The 13,982-nt window shown below is 52.2% G+C and overlaps 1 protein-coding gene across 6 annotated transcripts in view; it reads left to right on the top strand.

Annotated features, from left to right (window-relative positions):
• Positions 1–13,982, top strand: part of fne (ELAV like RNA binding protein found in neurons) — a 193,154-nt gene that overhangs the window by 155,830 nt on the left and 23,342 nt on the right. For all 6 annotated transcript variants that reach the window (XM_089550369.1, XM_089550373.1, XM_089550375.1 and 3 more), the window contains one exon: positions 13,468–13,853. In XM_089550369.1, coding sequence (XP_089406495.1) covers positions 13,468–13,853 — 386 coding nt within the window. The remainder of the gene's footprint in view (positions 1–13,467; positions 13,854–13,982) is intronic.

Here is a 13,982-nt window from a genome sequence, read left to right as displayed (position 1 = left end):
GCGTGTGATGGCTTGTCCCATTCGTGCCTGGTTTCGGTCATTGGCTAATGGCAGTCTGCGAATCAGTGCTACCCCGTAGCTACGAAAATTGGGGGGGGGGGGGGGGGCTTTGGAATATATTGGGCCGTTCGGCCATTGCGATTTCAGTACACGTGCCGAAATTTAATTTTCAGTGAGTTTCCAGTACAGTACGCTTCGATGGCATTCTTTTTGCCTTGTGGCACACACCCTGTTGAATACGTTTCCCGCACTCTTGGAACATTTGGCGACCGGGAAGACTCTTCCACTGCGACTGCAATCGAACCCGCAATCCGATGCGCGGCGGCAGAACGCCTTAGTAACATTGAGCTACGGCGGCAACCACAATCCGCTTGTGTAATCCGTATAAAAAGGAGAAAAAAATGCACCTAAAGTGTTGTATCGCTTGAGATAGGTAGGTTGACAAAAGGTGTCCTACGAGGCAGGAGGAGATGCGCGTGTGTTACAAATTTTCGTTGAATTTGTGGGCCTTCGAAAGCGAATCAAAACTTTGTGGGCCAGATCTCGGCGGTAAAGAAGGCGACATCTATCGGGGCATAAAAGCAGGAATTCCGCGCTGAATGGTAGTTCACTGAAAGTTGTTTTCAGTCTCCCGTTACATTCCCTGCATTCTGTTTGAAAAAGCAAGAACGAGAGTCGACTTCGCAATGATCGTCCCACGTCGTTCAGCGCGTGCTTTCTACGCAAGAAAATTACCCGTACTGCACCCCGTCGTGGATGTTTTCTGGTCATATATTGTCGTTGATGGCCGCCGTCGGAGAGTTCTGAGAATTTAGCGCAGGTTGTTTTCGACACAAGCAACGGCAGTTGTGTGCGGTGCGGCAGGTGCTTTTCCGGTTGCACGTCTGGCTCAGATTTTGAAAGGGCGCGCGCGATTCGAGTTTCAAGCCTCGTATTTAATTTTCTGCCTCTTTGTACCTTCTTTCTTCGCTTACAAGTCGAAGGCGCGCTGGTTTTTATCGGCGCGCGTGCTCATGAAAACGGTTTGTCGATAGCGACGGGCCGGAAGCCGCTGCAGCGAGTTTAAGGAGCGGAGAAGGAAGCCGTTCCCTATTCGGGAAGGAAACGCACCCACGCGTGTTCTCCTTCTGGTTGAAAGCGTTTCGTGCCCGAAAATAAAGACGCAAGGAGGAGATTGGTTGAAGAGCAATAAAAAAGTGTGTTCTGGTATTAAGACCTGGAGGGAAAAAAAAGAAACTCCCGGCATCGGAGAGCGTGCGCCTCGCTAACGACAAAGGAAACGGCAGGGAGAAAAATGGCGAACCTCGACAACGTGGAGAAAATTGAGTGAAGGGCCGACGCGGTTATAACGCGCGCGGAATGGGACGGGGGAAGAAAAAAAAGAGATAAGCCGAAGTGCGCGCGGGGCATCAAAAAAGAAAGAGCGTAAGCTCCCGACGCCAGTGCCGCCGCCACGAACCTCGAAAAGACGCGCGGCGCGCGTTGCCGCCAGCGAGCCGCGCGGTTCCTTCTTCCCTAATCGATGCGTCGCCATGGAAACGTTTTTTTCCTTTTCCTCCGCCAGGCTTTCTCTTTCCCCCGCCGTCCTCCCGGACATGCCCCTCAGTCTCTCTCGTCTTTCCCTCTCTGCAGCCGCGGTCCTTTTCTCTCTCTCTCTCATACTGCGCCGTTATCTTTCGTGTTCTGTTCATTTTCTTTTCCTTTATTACCCCTATTCTCCTCCCGTAGACACTCCTCCACCACCGTTTTTCCCTTGTGCTTTTCCCTATTTTTGTTACTTCCTCAACTCCCGCGGGCGTCGACGCCGACGTTGCGGCCGTGCCCTGTACTGCGAAGCCTCTTCTCGGCTCGTGTCGTCGCTCCGCCTGGGCTGCTCCAGAGCACGTGGCGCCCTGCGCCGCTTTACTGCACACCGAGTCCGGGGAGGGGACGCTTTTCTCTCCCCCTCTTTCCTCCCTTCTTCATCCCCCCCGAGAACGATCCCTCTTTCCCGAATCCCAGGGACGGATTCCCTCCTCCCCCGTCGTCGTCCTTCTCCTCCTCCTCTCTTCCCTTTGTCCTTCGGGCACGCTTCTGCAGCCTGCCGTCGCTTGCGTGTCTGTCGCCGCTAGTTGTCCTTGCGTAACTGCGCGCTCCCCGGAGAGGGGGGGGGACGTGGTCTGCGACGCTGCCACGCTAATGCCATCGTGGACTGTCCGTGCCCGCAGCCCTTTCCAGTGTGCCCGCTGCTTCCCTGCCTTTCGCCTAATCGCGACCGCCCGTTTAATAAAACGCGGCCCGGAGGAGATGGTGGGACGCGCGGTGACAGGTGTCGCGGCAGTTTTCGCTCGCCGGGTGACTTCCCCCTTTTTTGCCGAAATGCGCGTGGTGGGGCGGGTTTTTTGCTCGGCTGACACGTGGCACACCATGGCGCGTCTCTGGAGACACGGAAGAATGGCCCGTCTTGAGAGTCTCGTCAGAATCTTGCCCTTGGCATGGTTGCCACAAGTGGAGTTCCTCGTTGTTTTCACAGGCAGCTTTGGGACCGGCATCGACTTTGTAGCTCTGTTCTTAGGCCGTACCTAGCTTAGTGCCCCAGGCAGCGTAATGGGTCCAATATTGGAAATGCATGGTTTCATTGTGATCCTTTGGAGGGCCGGCCTTTGCAATACATTTCCAGTATTGGGCCGGCTACCGGTGTTGCTTATGGTTGTGGCGATGTATGGTCGTTACATGGCAGCATCGCGTCACTCTGTATGACCATTCTTGGCTCTTCCCACGCTACACTCGTCAACTTGTTCATTATTCCGCAGGAGGTGAATCAAGGGAGCCAACCAGCGTTGCATAAATATCTGCAGAATATCGAAGTTCCATTTGCTATATGTAACGTGGCTCAGTCGTGCATCAAGTGTGAACGACGCAGATGCGTTTCATTCATGCGCGTGTGAATGCCGTTGCGCAGTGCGCGAGCAGTGTTTTGAAAGCCACCTTGGCTGCTTCAGCAGCACAGAGCCATGCTGTTAGGGACCTCCATCAGCCGGTTCACGGCCACTGGAAGTCCCCCTCCCATATGTACTTCCACTTAGCCAGCGGATGTCCTAATCCTAAATTTGGGCTGTCCCCGCGTCCTCTTTTTTTTCCGTGTTGTCCTAAGTGATCATCGGTTACTGGTTCGGCGCATTATAAGCAGCGCCCAAAACCCACTTGTTTCCATCGATTTCCGCTAGGGCATGATTTACTTTGACTTGATCTTTAACATATACAGGTCAGTGTCCGAACGGAATTCATGTTACATTTCCCTTCTGTTTCGGAGGTACAAGTTTGGCTATTATTTGTAGATTGTTATCGATAGCTGCTTTAAATATTTTCCTTCTCATGTCGACCCTAGGTGTGCCTGTGCGTGCACGTGTTTCTCGGGGTTGTTTTTTCGGTTATCTCTAGAAATTGTACGTACTTCAGGGTTGGCACGCCATACCGAAAATGATGCTAACAAATTGGAGTTTCTCGTTTAGTTGAGAGAAGAGATCGTGGCATAAGATAGGCTACGGCAGGTGACGTCATGAAAACGCACGCGCTATCCCGATCGAAGCTTCGTCCTCCGCTCGCTAGGCGATGTGTAACGGCGCTGAGGTCGCAGAGGGAACCTGCAGGGAACGTTCCCTCTATAACGCGTGGTACCACTCAAGAAAGTGTACATAATGGTTGTAGGTGGCTCCGCTACTAGTCGATTGGACGCAGTGACGACAGTGTGTTGGCTGTTGTCCTTGCTTTTTTCTCTCGAAACGTCAGCCGCCTGCGCAGTGGCAGTGCTGCAAAAGAAGCGTCTGAAGACTGTTTCTGCGGTCGTCGCAACGGTTTGTGGAAAAAGAAGAATATAAGTACAAATCAGAAGCGTGATGGTCTCTGCGGTACCGGAAGCATTTGACTGAAAGGAACAACGACCAGTCATATCCGTCCGGCGGCCGGCGACGAATAGGAACCGCTCTGCGGGCCCAGGGGCAAGATAAGAAGACGAAGGCTAGCGGAACTGGCGGTCGCAGCTTGCTACGTCCTCGCAGTGAAACGTGAAAAGGAGCGGAGAAGAGCCGAATGCCGCGGCGCCATCTCTGCTGGGGCCCCTGCCTCGGTTCTTGTGCGAATGGCGAAAGAAAGAACGGGCCGAGGAAATCTCCCCTTTCACCGCTGCGGCGCGCCCGAAAGTGTTCCCGGGCTAAATGGTTTGTCCACACATCGCGTCCGGCGCTGATGCGAGTCGGCGCGGATGCGGCTGACAGATACGCCGAGGCTGCGCTTCGCACCCTTGCGAAGGGAAACGGGAAAGATTGTCGAGACGGGAAAAGAAAAAGCGGTTATTTGGAGCCGCTTGTGCTCGCGAAGTGCGGAGCGAAGGCCGGAGCGCGGTCGGTCTTTATCGTCGCTGTACACACGTAGGCTTCGCTGCAAATAGTCTTCCATTTAAGGAAGAATGTTTGAGTTAAGCGCGGTGTCGTTTCGGGAGCTTTAGTTCTGGTTTATTGGTTTATGGGAGGTTTAACGTCCCTGAAGCGACTCGGGCTACAAGGAACGCCGTGGTGAAGGGCTCCGGAAATTTTGACCACCTGGGTTTCTTTAACGTGCACTGACATCGCACAGTACACGGGCCTCTAGACTTGAAAATTGTAAATTGGTTTTTGAGGAAAGCAACGGCGCAGTGTCTATCTCACATATCTCGGTGGACACCTGAACCACGCCGTGAGGGAAGGAAGGATGGCGAGAGGAAAAAGAGAAAGAGGTGCGTAGTGGGGTTCTCCATAATAATTTCGACCACCTGGAGGTCTTTAACGTGCACTTACATGGGACTTGAAAATGAAAATTGGTTTTTGAGGGAAGGAAATGGCGCAGTATCTCTCTCACATCTCGGTGGACACCTGAACGGCGCCGAACGGATGGAGTCAAAGAAAGGGGTGCTTATTGGATGGGCCCGGAATAATTTCGACCACCTGAGGATTTTGAAGCGAAAAGCTTCACTACGCTAGTCAACACTGCGCTTCGCGTGAGCCGGCGTATGTCGGACCACGGGTGACGTCACGCACGGCGCAGACTACTGCGCATGTGGGCCGCCGCTTCTCCTCCTCGCCATCGTTTGACCTTTCGCCGCAGCCGTGCGCAGTGCGCATTTGAAAGGAGGGGTGTATGAGGCGCGCTTGCCCATAGAACAGGCGCACGCTGCCGCGCGCTATGGCATCATCGTTTGACGTTCGCCGCAAGCGCGTGTTTATCGCGGAGGCCGGCTATATCACCGCTTGCCAGAGAATAGGCGCGCGCATTTAACATGGAAGAAGAAGGGAGTGATACTACCGATACAGAAGTGATCATAAAGCATAACCATAAGCTAAATCATAAGCATCACCGCAGCTTTTCGCTTCGAGATATTCAGGCTTAACCTTAGCTAAGCCCCAGCCAATTCTTTAACGTACAGTGACATCGCACAGCACAACGGGCGCATTTTGTGTTTCGCGTCCATCGAAACGCGGCCGCCCCGCCGGGATCGAACCCTCGTCTTTCGGGTCAGCAGCCGAGCGGCATAACCACTGAGCCACCGTGGCTTTCGGGAACTTTTGGAGAACTTTATGAGGAGCGTAATTTCGTCTGCTGTGGACGAAAGCGTGTCACGTGGGATGGGCTTTTAATTAAGAGCTTGGCGATTGGCTAATTCCAAGCACTCTTTCCTTTTCGGAAGCATCATGGGTCGATGCATGCTTGGTGTTTGAGATATCCCATCAGCGCTGAATCGAATATCGGATTATGGAACGGAAAGCGGCTTTTGGTAATGCAGGCGAAGTGAGCTTTGCCGCATTATTGCTAAAAAAAATGCTCTTAACAGTTAAGCACGTTCCTGAAAATGATGGCTCCATTTACGGGAATGTTCGCTAAATTAAAATAACATTCTTTGCAGTGAACTTGCGTAAGCGTAAACTGAGTGGCCTTCGGAAACTCGCTTCCATTTCCTTTCTCCAACACTTCTAGAGTCACTTCTCTGGTGCGGCTGGAAACGAAATTGGCATCATCACTATGGCAGGCGTTTCGCAGATGTGCGCTAGCCGTCCACAGTCATAACGGGTGTTTGTGGAAGTGATGCTCCGACGTAATGGCGCCATCTACCCGAGAATGGCGATTCGAGGCGCGCGCGTTTTTTAGAGCCGCGGAAAACAGAGGCGAAGTAAACGGCGCAAGCGCTTCGCGACAACGCCGCAAAACCTGCTCTGACACGGAGAGTAGCAAATGGACACCGGCTTGGAGGTGTCTTGTCGATGACAGGGTGTGTGGGTATCTACGGAGCGAAATACATCTGCGGTGTCTCGTCGTCCGCTCTGTAACCGTTCGCCGTCGTGGAAAGAGAAAGGACACTTCATTCGCCTCGGCGACGGCGTTCAAAACTGAAGAAGAAATGAAAGTGGAGCTTTTAACGGCCTCCCTCGCCTCAGTTCTGCGGTCGCAAACCTACCCCTCGGCGTCTAGTGGGGGGAAGAAAAGAACGACTAAGCTTTCTCACGAGGACGATCGCTGGTTCTTCTTCGCCTTGCTTTATGTGTACAACGCGCACATTTCGGCGTCTTGAGTCGGCGATAGCGCGAGAAATGAGTTCTCGAAGCCTCGCCCGTCCGTTCGTCCCGGGCTCCTTTTCCCCCAACTTCCCTCGTCGTTCCCCTTTCTCTCCCTTTCCGAGGAACAATGGGGGATGGCTCCCCGGTTGCGGCGCCAGGCGCCGTGGAGGATCGACGCCTGTGGCTAGACCGTAAATAAAAAAAAAATAGGGAAGAAAACGAGATAACGGTTCTTGTTCCGTCTCGCCTTGTCGCAGTTTCCTTCCTTCCTTCCGCTCCGCCCCTTCCGAGGCCGGAGCGAAGTTCCTCCCCTGCCTCATGGGGACGAAAAAACTCCGCTCTCCGCAACCAACCCGCCGGGGGGGGGGGGGGGGGGGGGGGGGGGGGGAGTTTTTAAAGCGGGCCCGCGCGAGTGCGCCTTGCGAGGGCTCGCTGCGATTGTTTTTCGACCCCACTCCCCGTTTCCCCGGTCGTCCCGCGTGCCCTCCCTAATGTCTTTTCCCGCGGTCGTTCCTCGGGGACCGCGGCGTTCCGTTGATGCCTCGCCTCGTTTTGTGCCCCGGCGGCCTCGCGATGCACTCGCCGTCCCCTTGCCCTTTCCTCGTTCTCCTCTTGTGTGTTTGTGTGTGCGCTACCGTGTGTGCGCTACCGTGTGTGCGTGACCGTGCCCCCCGTTGTTTTCCGAGCGTCGCCGCGAAAGGCTTGATGACGGCGCGCGTTGACGCCGGGACTCCCCCCCCCCCTCCTTTCTCTCTAGGGGGAAGCGGCAGATTGCGCGTTCATGATCCCTCGACGGAGCCTTCTTCCTTACTTGCGACGTGCGCTCTTCGCTGTGTAGCTCTGGCTTTGCGAAACGAGCGCGTCTTGAATTATTCGGGCTCCGCGCGCGTGAGTCAATGAGAGCGGGCGCAGGGGACCGGAACGGTCCGTTGGGTAGTTAGACGGTTTGCGCGCTTATAAACGGGAACAGTTACTGTGTCTGACCGTATGTCCGGTGTGGCTTGCCGTGTGGTCACTTCTTCGGTTCGCGGCGGTAATGGTCTTGTGATTGCCTGGCGTTTCCTGGTCCACCGAAATACGCCCGACGGGCGCGGCTTTGGGGCTTAGGTGCCGTTTCACGGCGGCTGCGTCTCTCTTTTTCTTTTTCACATCGCGCATGTAATCATTAGGGATATTTTGGAACTTTCTTGGCTAACGTCGTTAGTGACTTCGTGTGTCTCTCCATGCTTCTTCGGAGCTCTGTTACCAAGGCTATGTGTCGTTTTGAATTTGGTTAGTCTTTATATGCCTATGCATGCTGAACAGGAAGTACTTCGGTTTGGCTTAGGGGGTTTATAGCTGAGGTTGATTCCGAAGACTGCGCAAAAGGGACATGGAAGGCACAAGAAAACGTCAAAGAAGGCGCCTGTCCCGTTGTTTCCATCTGCCTTCCGTGTCCCTGTCCTCTTTGCGCCGTCTTCAGAATCAACCTTAGCCTCGTGAACGTCGGTGATTCCAGTGTTTTGTTATTATTTTTCAGTTCTTCCTTCTGGTCAGCATTGAAAGCCACCGCGCTTGTACTTTCAGCTTGCAGAACCTCGACGAGGGCAAAAAAGGAACGCTCAGTCGCGCTGCATTTACCGCTGTGTCATACCTCCATAAATCGCTGTATCGCGCGCGCCATTATTACATTATCGCATGGTGGGGACGGCAGTCCGGACAGTCAGGAAGACAGCGATAATTCGCAAGAAACTTTATTGGGTGATTCCCGTACACAAAGAACTGAACGACTCGGCGGTCTTCCAACAGTTTTCCCGCCGCTCTCGGCTGTGTTCAGTTTAAAAGTTGACAACGATCTTTCGAGATATGGCTTGCAGAGTAAACCTCAACAGTCTCGAACAAAGTAGAATCCGTTCCGCCTCGCTTCAATCATTCGGTATAAGTCTGGTTGCATCTTGTGCCACAGACAGTGCTATATGCCGCACCCCGGCGTCATTGATCATGAACGAAGAAACATTGCAATGCTTTGCGACAATATAAGCGTCCTGTCCTATTTAGGGAGCTTTTAGGAGACCTTTTATGGTATGTATTCCCTCACCCTGAGTCTCCCACATGAACCGAGTTACACCTTCCACAGTTGGTCGCTTCTTCTCTACACTTTTTTTTTTCCTTCCCTCTCGCACCTTCTCTGCTTCCTTACCAGCTCGCGAGCTGTCGCTTTGAGGGTCCGTATGTGAAAAGTTGGCTGCGGTTTAGCTCTGGTTAAACCTGGAGTGACGGGAGAGCTCCGCCGAGCCGCCTACTTATGCAGCTGCGACACCTCTCCCCCACTCTACTCCGCTCCCCCAACTCGACACGGCGCATGCGCACAGCTTTTGCAGCTCCGTTTCGCCGGCGCGCTGTGCCGCCGGCAGCAGCAGCTGCTCCGCACCACGTGACCAACCTGCTCAAGGCCACGGCGCCGCCAAGGAGCGCAAGGGGTGCCACGCTGAAGGCTCGAAGAGCTGGCGTTGTGTAGCTCGCGCTACAATAACCATTTCGGACAGCTACTGCCTAGCGGCTGCAGACACGGATTCAAGCTGTGGGGACCCCTGATGGCCAAAGTGTGGAATGGGCCTGAGGCGTAGTGAGGATAATTGCCGATGCAGCTCTGCGTTGGGGCGGTCGAGAACTACAGAAAATGTCGAGGGTCGGCTAGTGGGCGAAGAAGTTAGGCAGGGAAGTGAGGAGAATTCTCAATACTGGCACACAGCAAGTGCCTGTCCAGAGAGGGTGAGCATAAAGAAGCAAGTCCGCTTCCTGCCCAGGCGTATAAGGTCGATGCTGAAGACAGTGGAAAGAACAAAACAGCTCAGTTCCTTTTAATGCGTCCTATTTTCTGGATTTTCTGAATGAGGGTCCCTAAGTCTCGTTTGAGTAAACGTTAAGCATTCGTTTAGACAGCGGCACCGTCGAGGAAACTTCTGTGTAGTAGCCGGCTTCCAGGCCGACCTATGGTACTTTGGTTCTTAGTGAACTGCGTTTACTATTATATCGAAGTAAATTTACTGATCGCAACTCTCTATAATGTCATTCGATGCCCCAACCAGGCTTTCATTTAATTGTTGTTTAGTTAGTTTATAAATTAGCTGTTATATCAAGTTCTTCACAAAATATTGATCTGAATACTTCTTGAAAACACCCTGAACATGCGTGAAATTCCGCCTCTGCCTAACGGCTATGCGGGAAGGAAGGAAGGTGGTCGCTAGATATCTTCTCTCGTTTTGTGGTTACGTTTAGCAATTCTGCGCACATGCGACGCGCAAGAGAAGCTCGCGCTGCTACCTTTATGTACATGTACCTTGAAATGATGTCATTTGTGCAACGTGCCTCCACATGAACAGAATACACGCTTTGAAAGTCAGTATTTCCAGGCCACCCATTCTGCCGAGTAATTCTTCACCTTTTACTAAAACCCTTTTATATTCAGGCTGCAGTTTGGGAGTACTGCGTCCCTTGAATAAAAACTCGTTACCGTAAGTGCAAACGGGCAGGAAGCAGGTAGAAGGGCAAAAAAAAAAAAGGAAATGCATGGCTACGGGACAGCGAGGACAAATCTAATAACTCCACACACCAATAATGTTTAGTGTCAACGCGACCTCGCAGTGCCGTGTATCGAAAAACAGCGCGGCGGCGAAGACGACGACCAGGGAACAGCGTACCTACATACATACCTCCACCCGGCTTCGGCGCTCGGGCCCCGGCTAATAACTTCAAAGCCAATATGTTGCGCACGATGTCGTTACCGGGCTCCGTTTCGCAAGCGCGCTTAAGAACAGACCCCCCCCCCCCCCCCCCCCCCCCTTCCCCGTCCCCCCTCCCTCTACCAGCGCTCCTTTTTCTTGGCTTCTTTACGCGCCGATCCGTCGTCGGCCGGCGAATTTTCCTTGTTTTTCCCGCGTTCGTCCTTAGGAAGATTAAAAATTTGAGACCATTCCGCTAGCTTCCAAATTCGCTTTGCCGGCGTCGTTACATCATTGGTTCTGCTTTTTCTCTCCCCCCCCCACCTCTGATTTTAGCAGCGATTTTTCGTCCCTTCCTTAATTTCTTTTTTCTTTTACGTTTCATCGCTTTTTCAGGTAATCCCCTTTCTTGTTGTCTCTTACGCTTCGTCGCGCTCATTTTGTTTCGAGCGTCCACTTTCTTTCTTCCTTTCTTTCTTTCTTTCTTTCTTCCTTTCTCTCTTTTTCTTTCTTTCTTTCTTTCTTCCTTTCTTTCCTTCTTTCTTTCTCTCTCTCTTCCTTTCTTTCTCTCTTTCTTCTTTCTTTTCTTTCTTCCTTTCTTTCTTTGAGACTTACACGCTCTCATCGCGGGATGATGTCCGACAGCGTGTTTGGATTTTGCGCGTCGGCCTTGTAGGTCGTGTTACACGAGACTCGGTGTAAAGTCTTGTCCGTCGTCCCCCCCTCCCGTCGTGTTTTTACGCCTGCCTCTCCCCCTCCGTTCTCTCTCGGCGTCCAATCTCGGTGCGAGCTGTGCCGGACTAATGAGATTTTTCCGACGCGCTGACGCGTTTGTCCCCTCGTATTTTTATTTTTTCATTTTTCTTCGATGTGTGGCGTACCGGATGCGCACGCGTTGCTGCTGCTCCTGCAGGTGCGTGTTATAAGCAGTCTTGACCGGCGAAAACAGCCGAATTACTTTTTGCTCACAGCGCGCTCTCGAGATTAATTTCATTTTAACCGAGCCCGGCCAAGTGCATATATATATATATATATATATATATATATATATATATATATATATATATATATATATATATATATATATATATATATTAAGAAAGAGGTGAAGATTGGGTGGATCTGGTAGAACATAAACGTAATTCGGTTGAAGCGCCGTAGAGAAACAACTTTTATTCTAACGTTTCGACCAGGGTCTGGCCTTTGTCAGAGACTGACAAAGGGCGGACCCTGGTCGAAACGTTAGAATAAAGTTGTTTTTGTACCCCAGGAACATAAACACATGAGTGCAGTGGGGTCGTGCGGGGACCCTGGGGCGTGCCCCGAATTCCTCTGTAAATAAAGTTTTCTCTCTCTCTCTCTCTACCGTGTGCCAACCGAATTACGTTTATGGTCTACCGGATCCACCCGATCTTAACCCCCCCTTCTTATATATATATATATATATATATATATATATATATATATATATATATATATATATAGCAATGTATACGCTTCGTTAAAGGAAACCTATTATTTCAACTCGACGTTTCGATCGGAAGACCGATCTTCCTTCCCCTACCCCTTCCAGAGAGGCATGGGAGACTGCCCTTCTCAACTGCTCCTCGCTTGAGTCCCAAAGGGCTCTGGTGAAACAGGCTAGAGACGGGGCATTGTCATGCGGTGTCCCGGACTAGGGACGCCGACCATGTAGCGTGGCCACTCTGTGGCTCCCAAACTCTATTTCAGAAATTCAAAGTTTTCACCACCACCACCTGAAGAAGATCGGTCTTCCGATCGAAACGTCGAGTCGAATAAATATGTTTCCTTTAACGAAGCGTATACTTCGCTATATACTCTGGTAAGCAGTCAAGTACTTCATGCTTTCGCAACACACACACACACACACACACACACACACACACACACACACACACACACACACACACACACACACACACACACACGCACACGCACACACGCACACACACAGACACACACACACACACTTTGATACCCGCTGTTTTAGTAGTGGTTTTTTCAAAAGTAATAATAAAAAGGAAGGGAGAGAGTTTTGGTTTAGTTTGGTTTATGGGGTTTAACGTCCCAAAGCGACTAAGGCTATGAGAGACGCCGTAGTGGAGAGCTCCGGAAATTTCGACCACCTGGGGTTCTTTAACGTGCACTGACATCGCACAGTGCACGGGCCTCTAGAATTTCGCCTCCATCGAAATTCGATCGCCGTGGCCGGGATCGAACCCGCGTCTTTCGGGTCAGCAGCCGAGCACCATAACCACTGAGCCACCGCGGCGGCTGGAAATTGTTAGCCCCGGCGTATGCCATCGCTTCGGGAAGCACCCGAGCTGGGGCAGCGGAAATAGAGAGATAGCAGGAGGCAGACCGGAGAAATCAAACGAAAGAGGTGAGGGGACAGCCAGAAAGAGTCGTGGGTTGAGTGGGGGGCAGGAGAAGTGCTATATACAGGTGTTCTATTTACAAATTGACATATGTAGAGGTCTCGCGCACGGCACACTGTACACCACAGCTGAAGTGGGGCGTCCTGCTGATACCAGCTCTTTTGCCAGTAGCATGTTTGGTTATTTACCTTGGGTCGGGCTTGCCTTTTACGACTGGAATACGTCAGCAAGCGGGCGCGCGTCTTGTACATTCGTTGTAAAACTGACCTTGTCTTGTCAAAGTCTGTCCTCGTAATCCTCACCATCAACCCAATTACGTCGACTGTTAGGACACATAACTCTAATATTCATCCCCAGTTCACGCAGTCCAGTACCCGATGCGCCGACCCTATACTCTGATCAGTTTTACTAATCTCATCTGCCTGACTGACTTCCAGGCGCCTTATCTTCCTTCTTCTTTCTACTTATAGCCGTAGCCTTAGAAATTTGTCTTTGTTACTGTGATTGCCTTTGGTTGAGGCGTGCAAGGCTTGTCTGTTTGAATATAATGCGATGTCAGTGCACGTTACAGAACCCAGGTGGTCGAAATTTCCGGAACCCTCCACTACGGCGTCCCTCGTAGCCCGAGTCGCTTTGGGACATTAAACCCCAGTAAACTAAACCAAACCGAAAATAATATGACATTTTTGCGTGCTGTGTTTACTCTTGGGCCATGACGCACGCCCTTTTAGCGCTTGAGTGCTCTGGCGTCATTTTCAGTGAGTGGTGGTGACAGTGTGTGTGTCCTCTCTCTCTCCGACGCAGGTGTCGTATGCCCGCCCTAGTAGTGAGGCTATTAAGGGTGCCAACCTGTACGTCAGCGGACTGCCCAAGTCCATGACTCAGCAGGATTTGGAAGGGCTCTTCTCTCCCTATGGCCGCATCATAACTTCGCGCATCCTCTGCGACAACATCACCGGTCTGTCCAAGGGCGTGGGCTTCGTGCGCTTCGACCAGCGCGTGGAGGCCGAGCGCGCCATCAAGCACCTGCACAACAGCGTGCCGGCCGACGGCGGCGCCACCGAGCCCATCACCGTCAAGTTCGCAAACAACCCGAGCAACAACGCCAAGGCCATCGCGCCGCTGGCCGCCTACCTGTCGCCCCAGCGCCGATTCCCGGGGCCCATACACCACCCGGCCAACCGCTTCAGGTGACCTCCTGTCTCCTTCCTCTCTCTCCTTAGACTTTTAAGGCGGAAGCTTTTAATGGCTCACACTGTCGTCATTCAACAAAGCGTGTCACAGGCGCGTTTAACTCGGGAACTAAGAAAGAAGAAAAC

This window comes from Amblyomma mixtum, chromosome 1 (genome assembly GCF_055824585.1).
Source record: "Amblyomma mixtum isolate Tamu chromosome 1, ASM5582458v1, whole genome shotgun sequence".
Taxonomy (NCBI): Eukaryota; Metazoa; Arthropoda; class Arachnida; order Ixodida; family Ixodidae; genus Amblyomma; species Amblyomma mixtum.
This window is presented reverse-complemented; position numbering and strand designations above follow the sequence as displayed.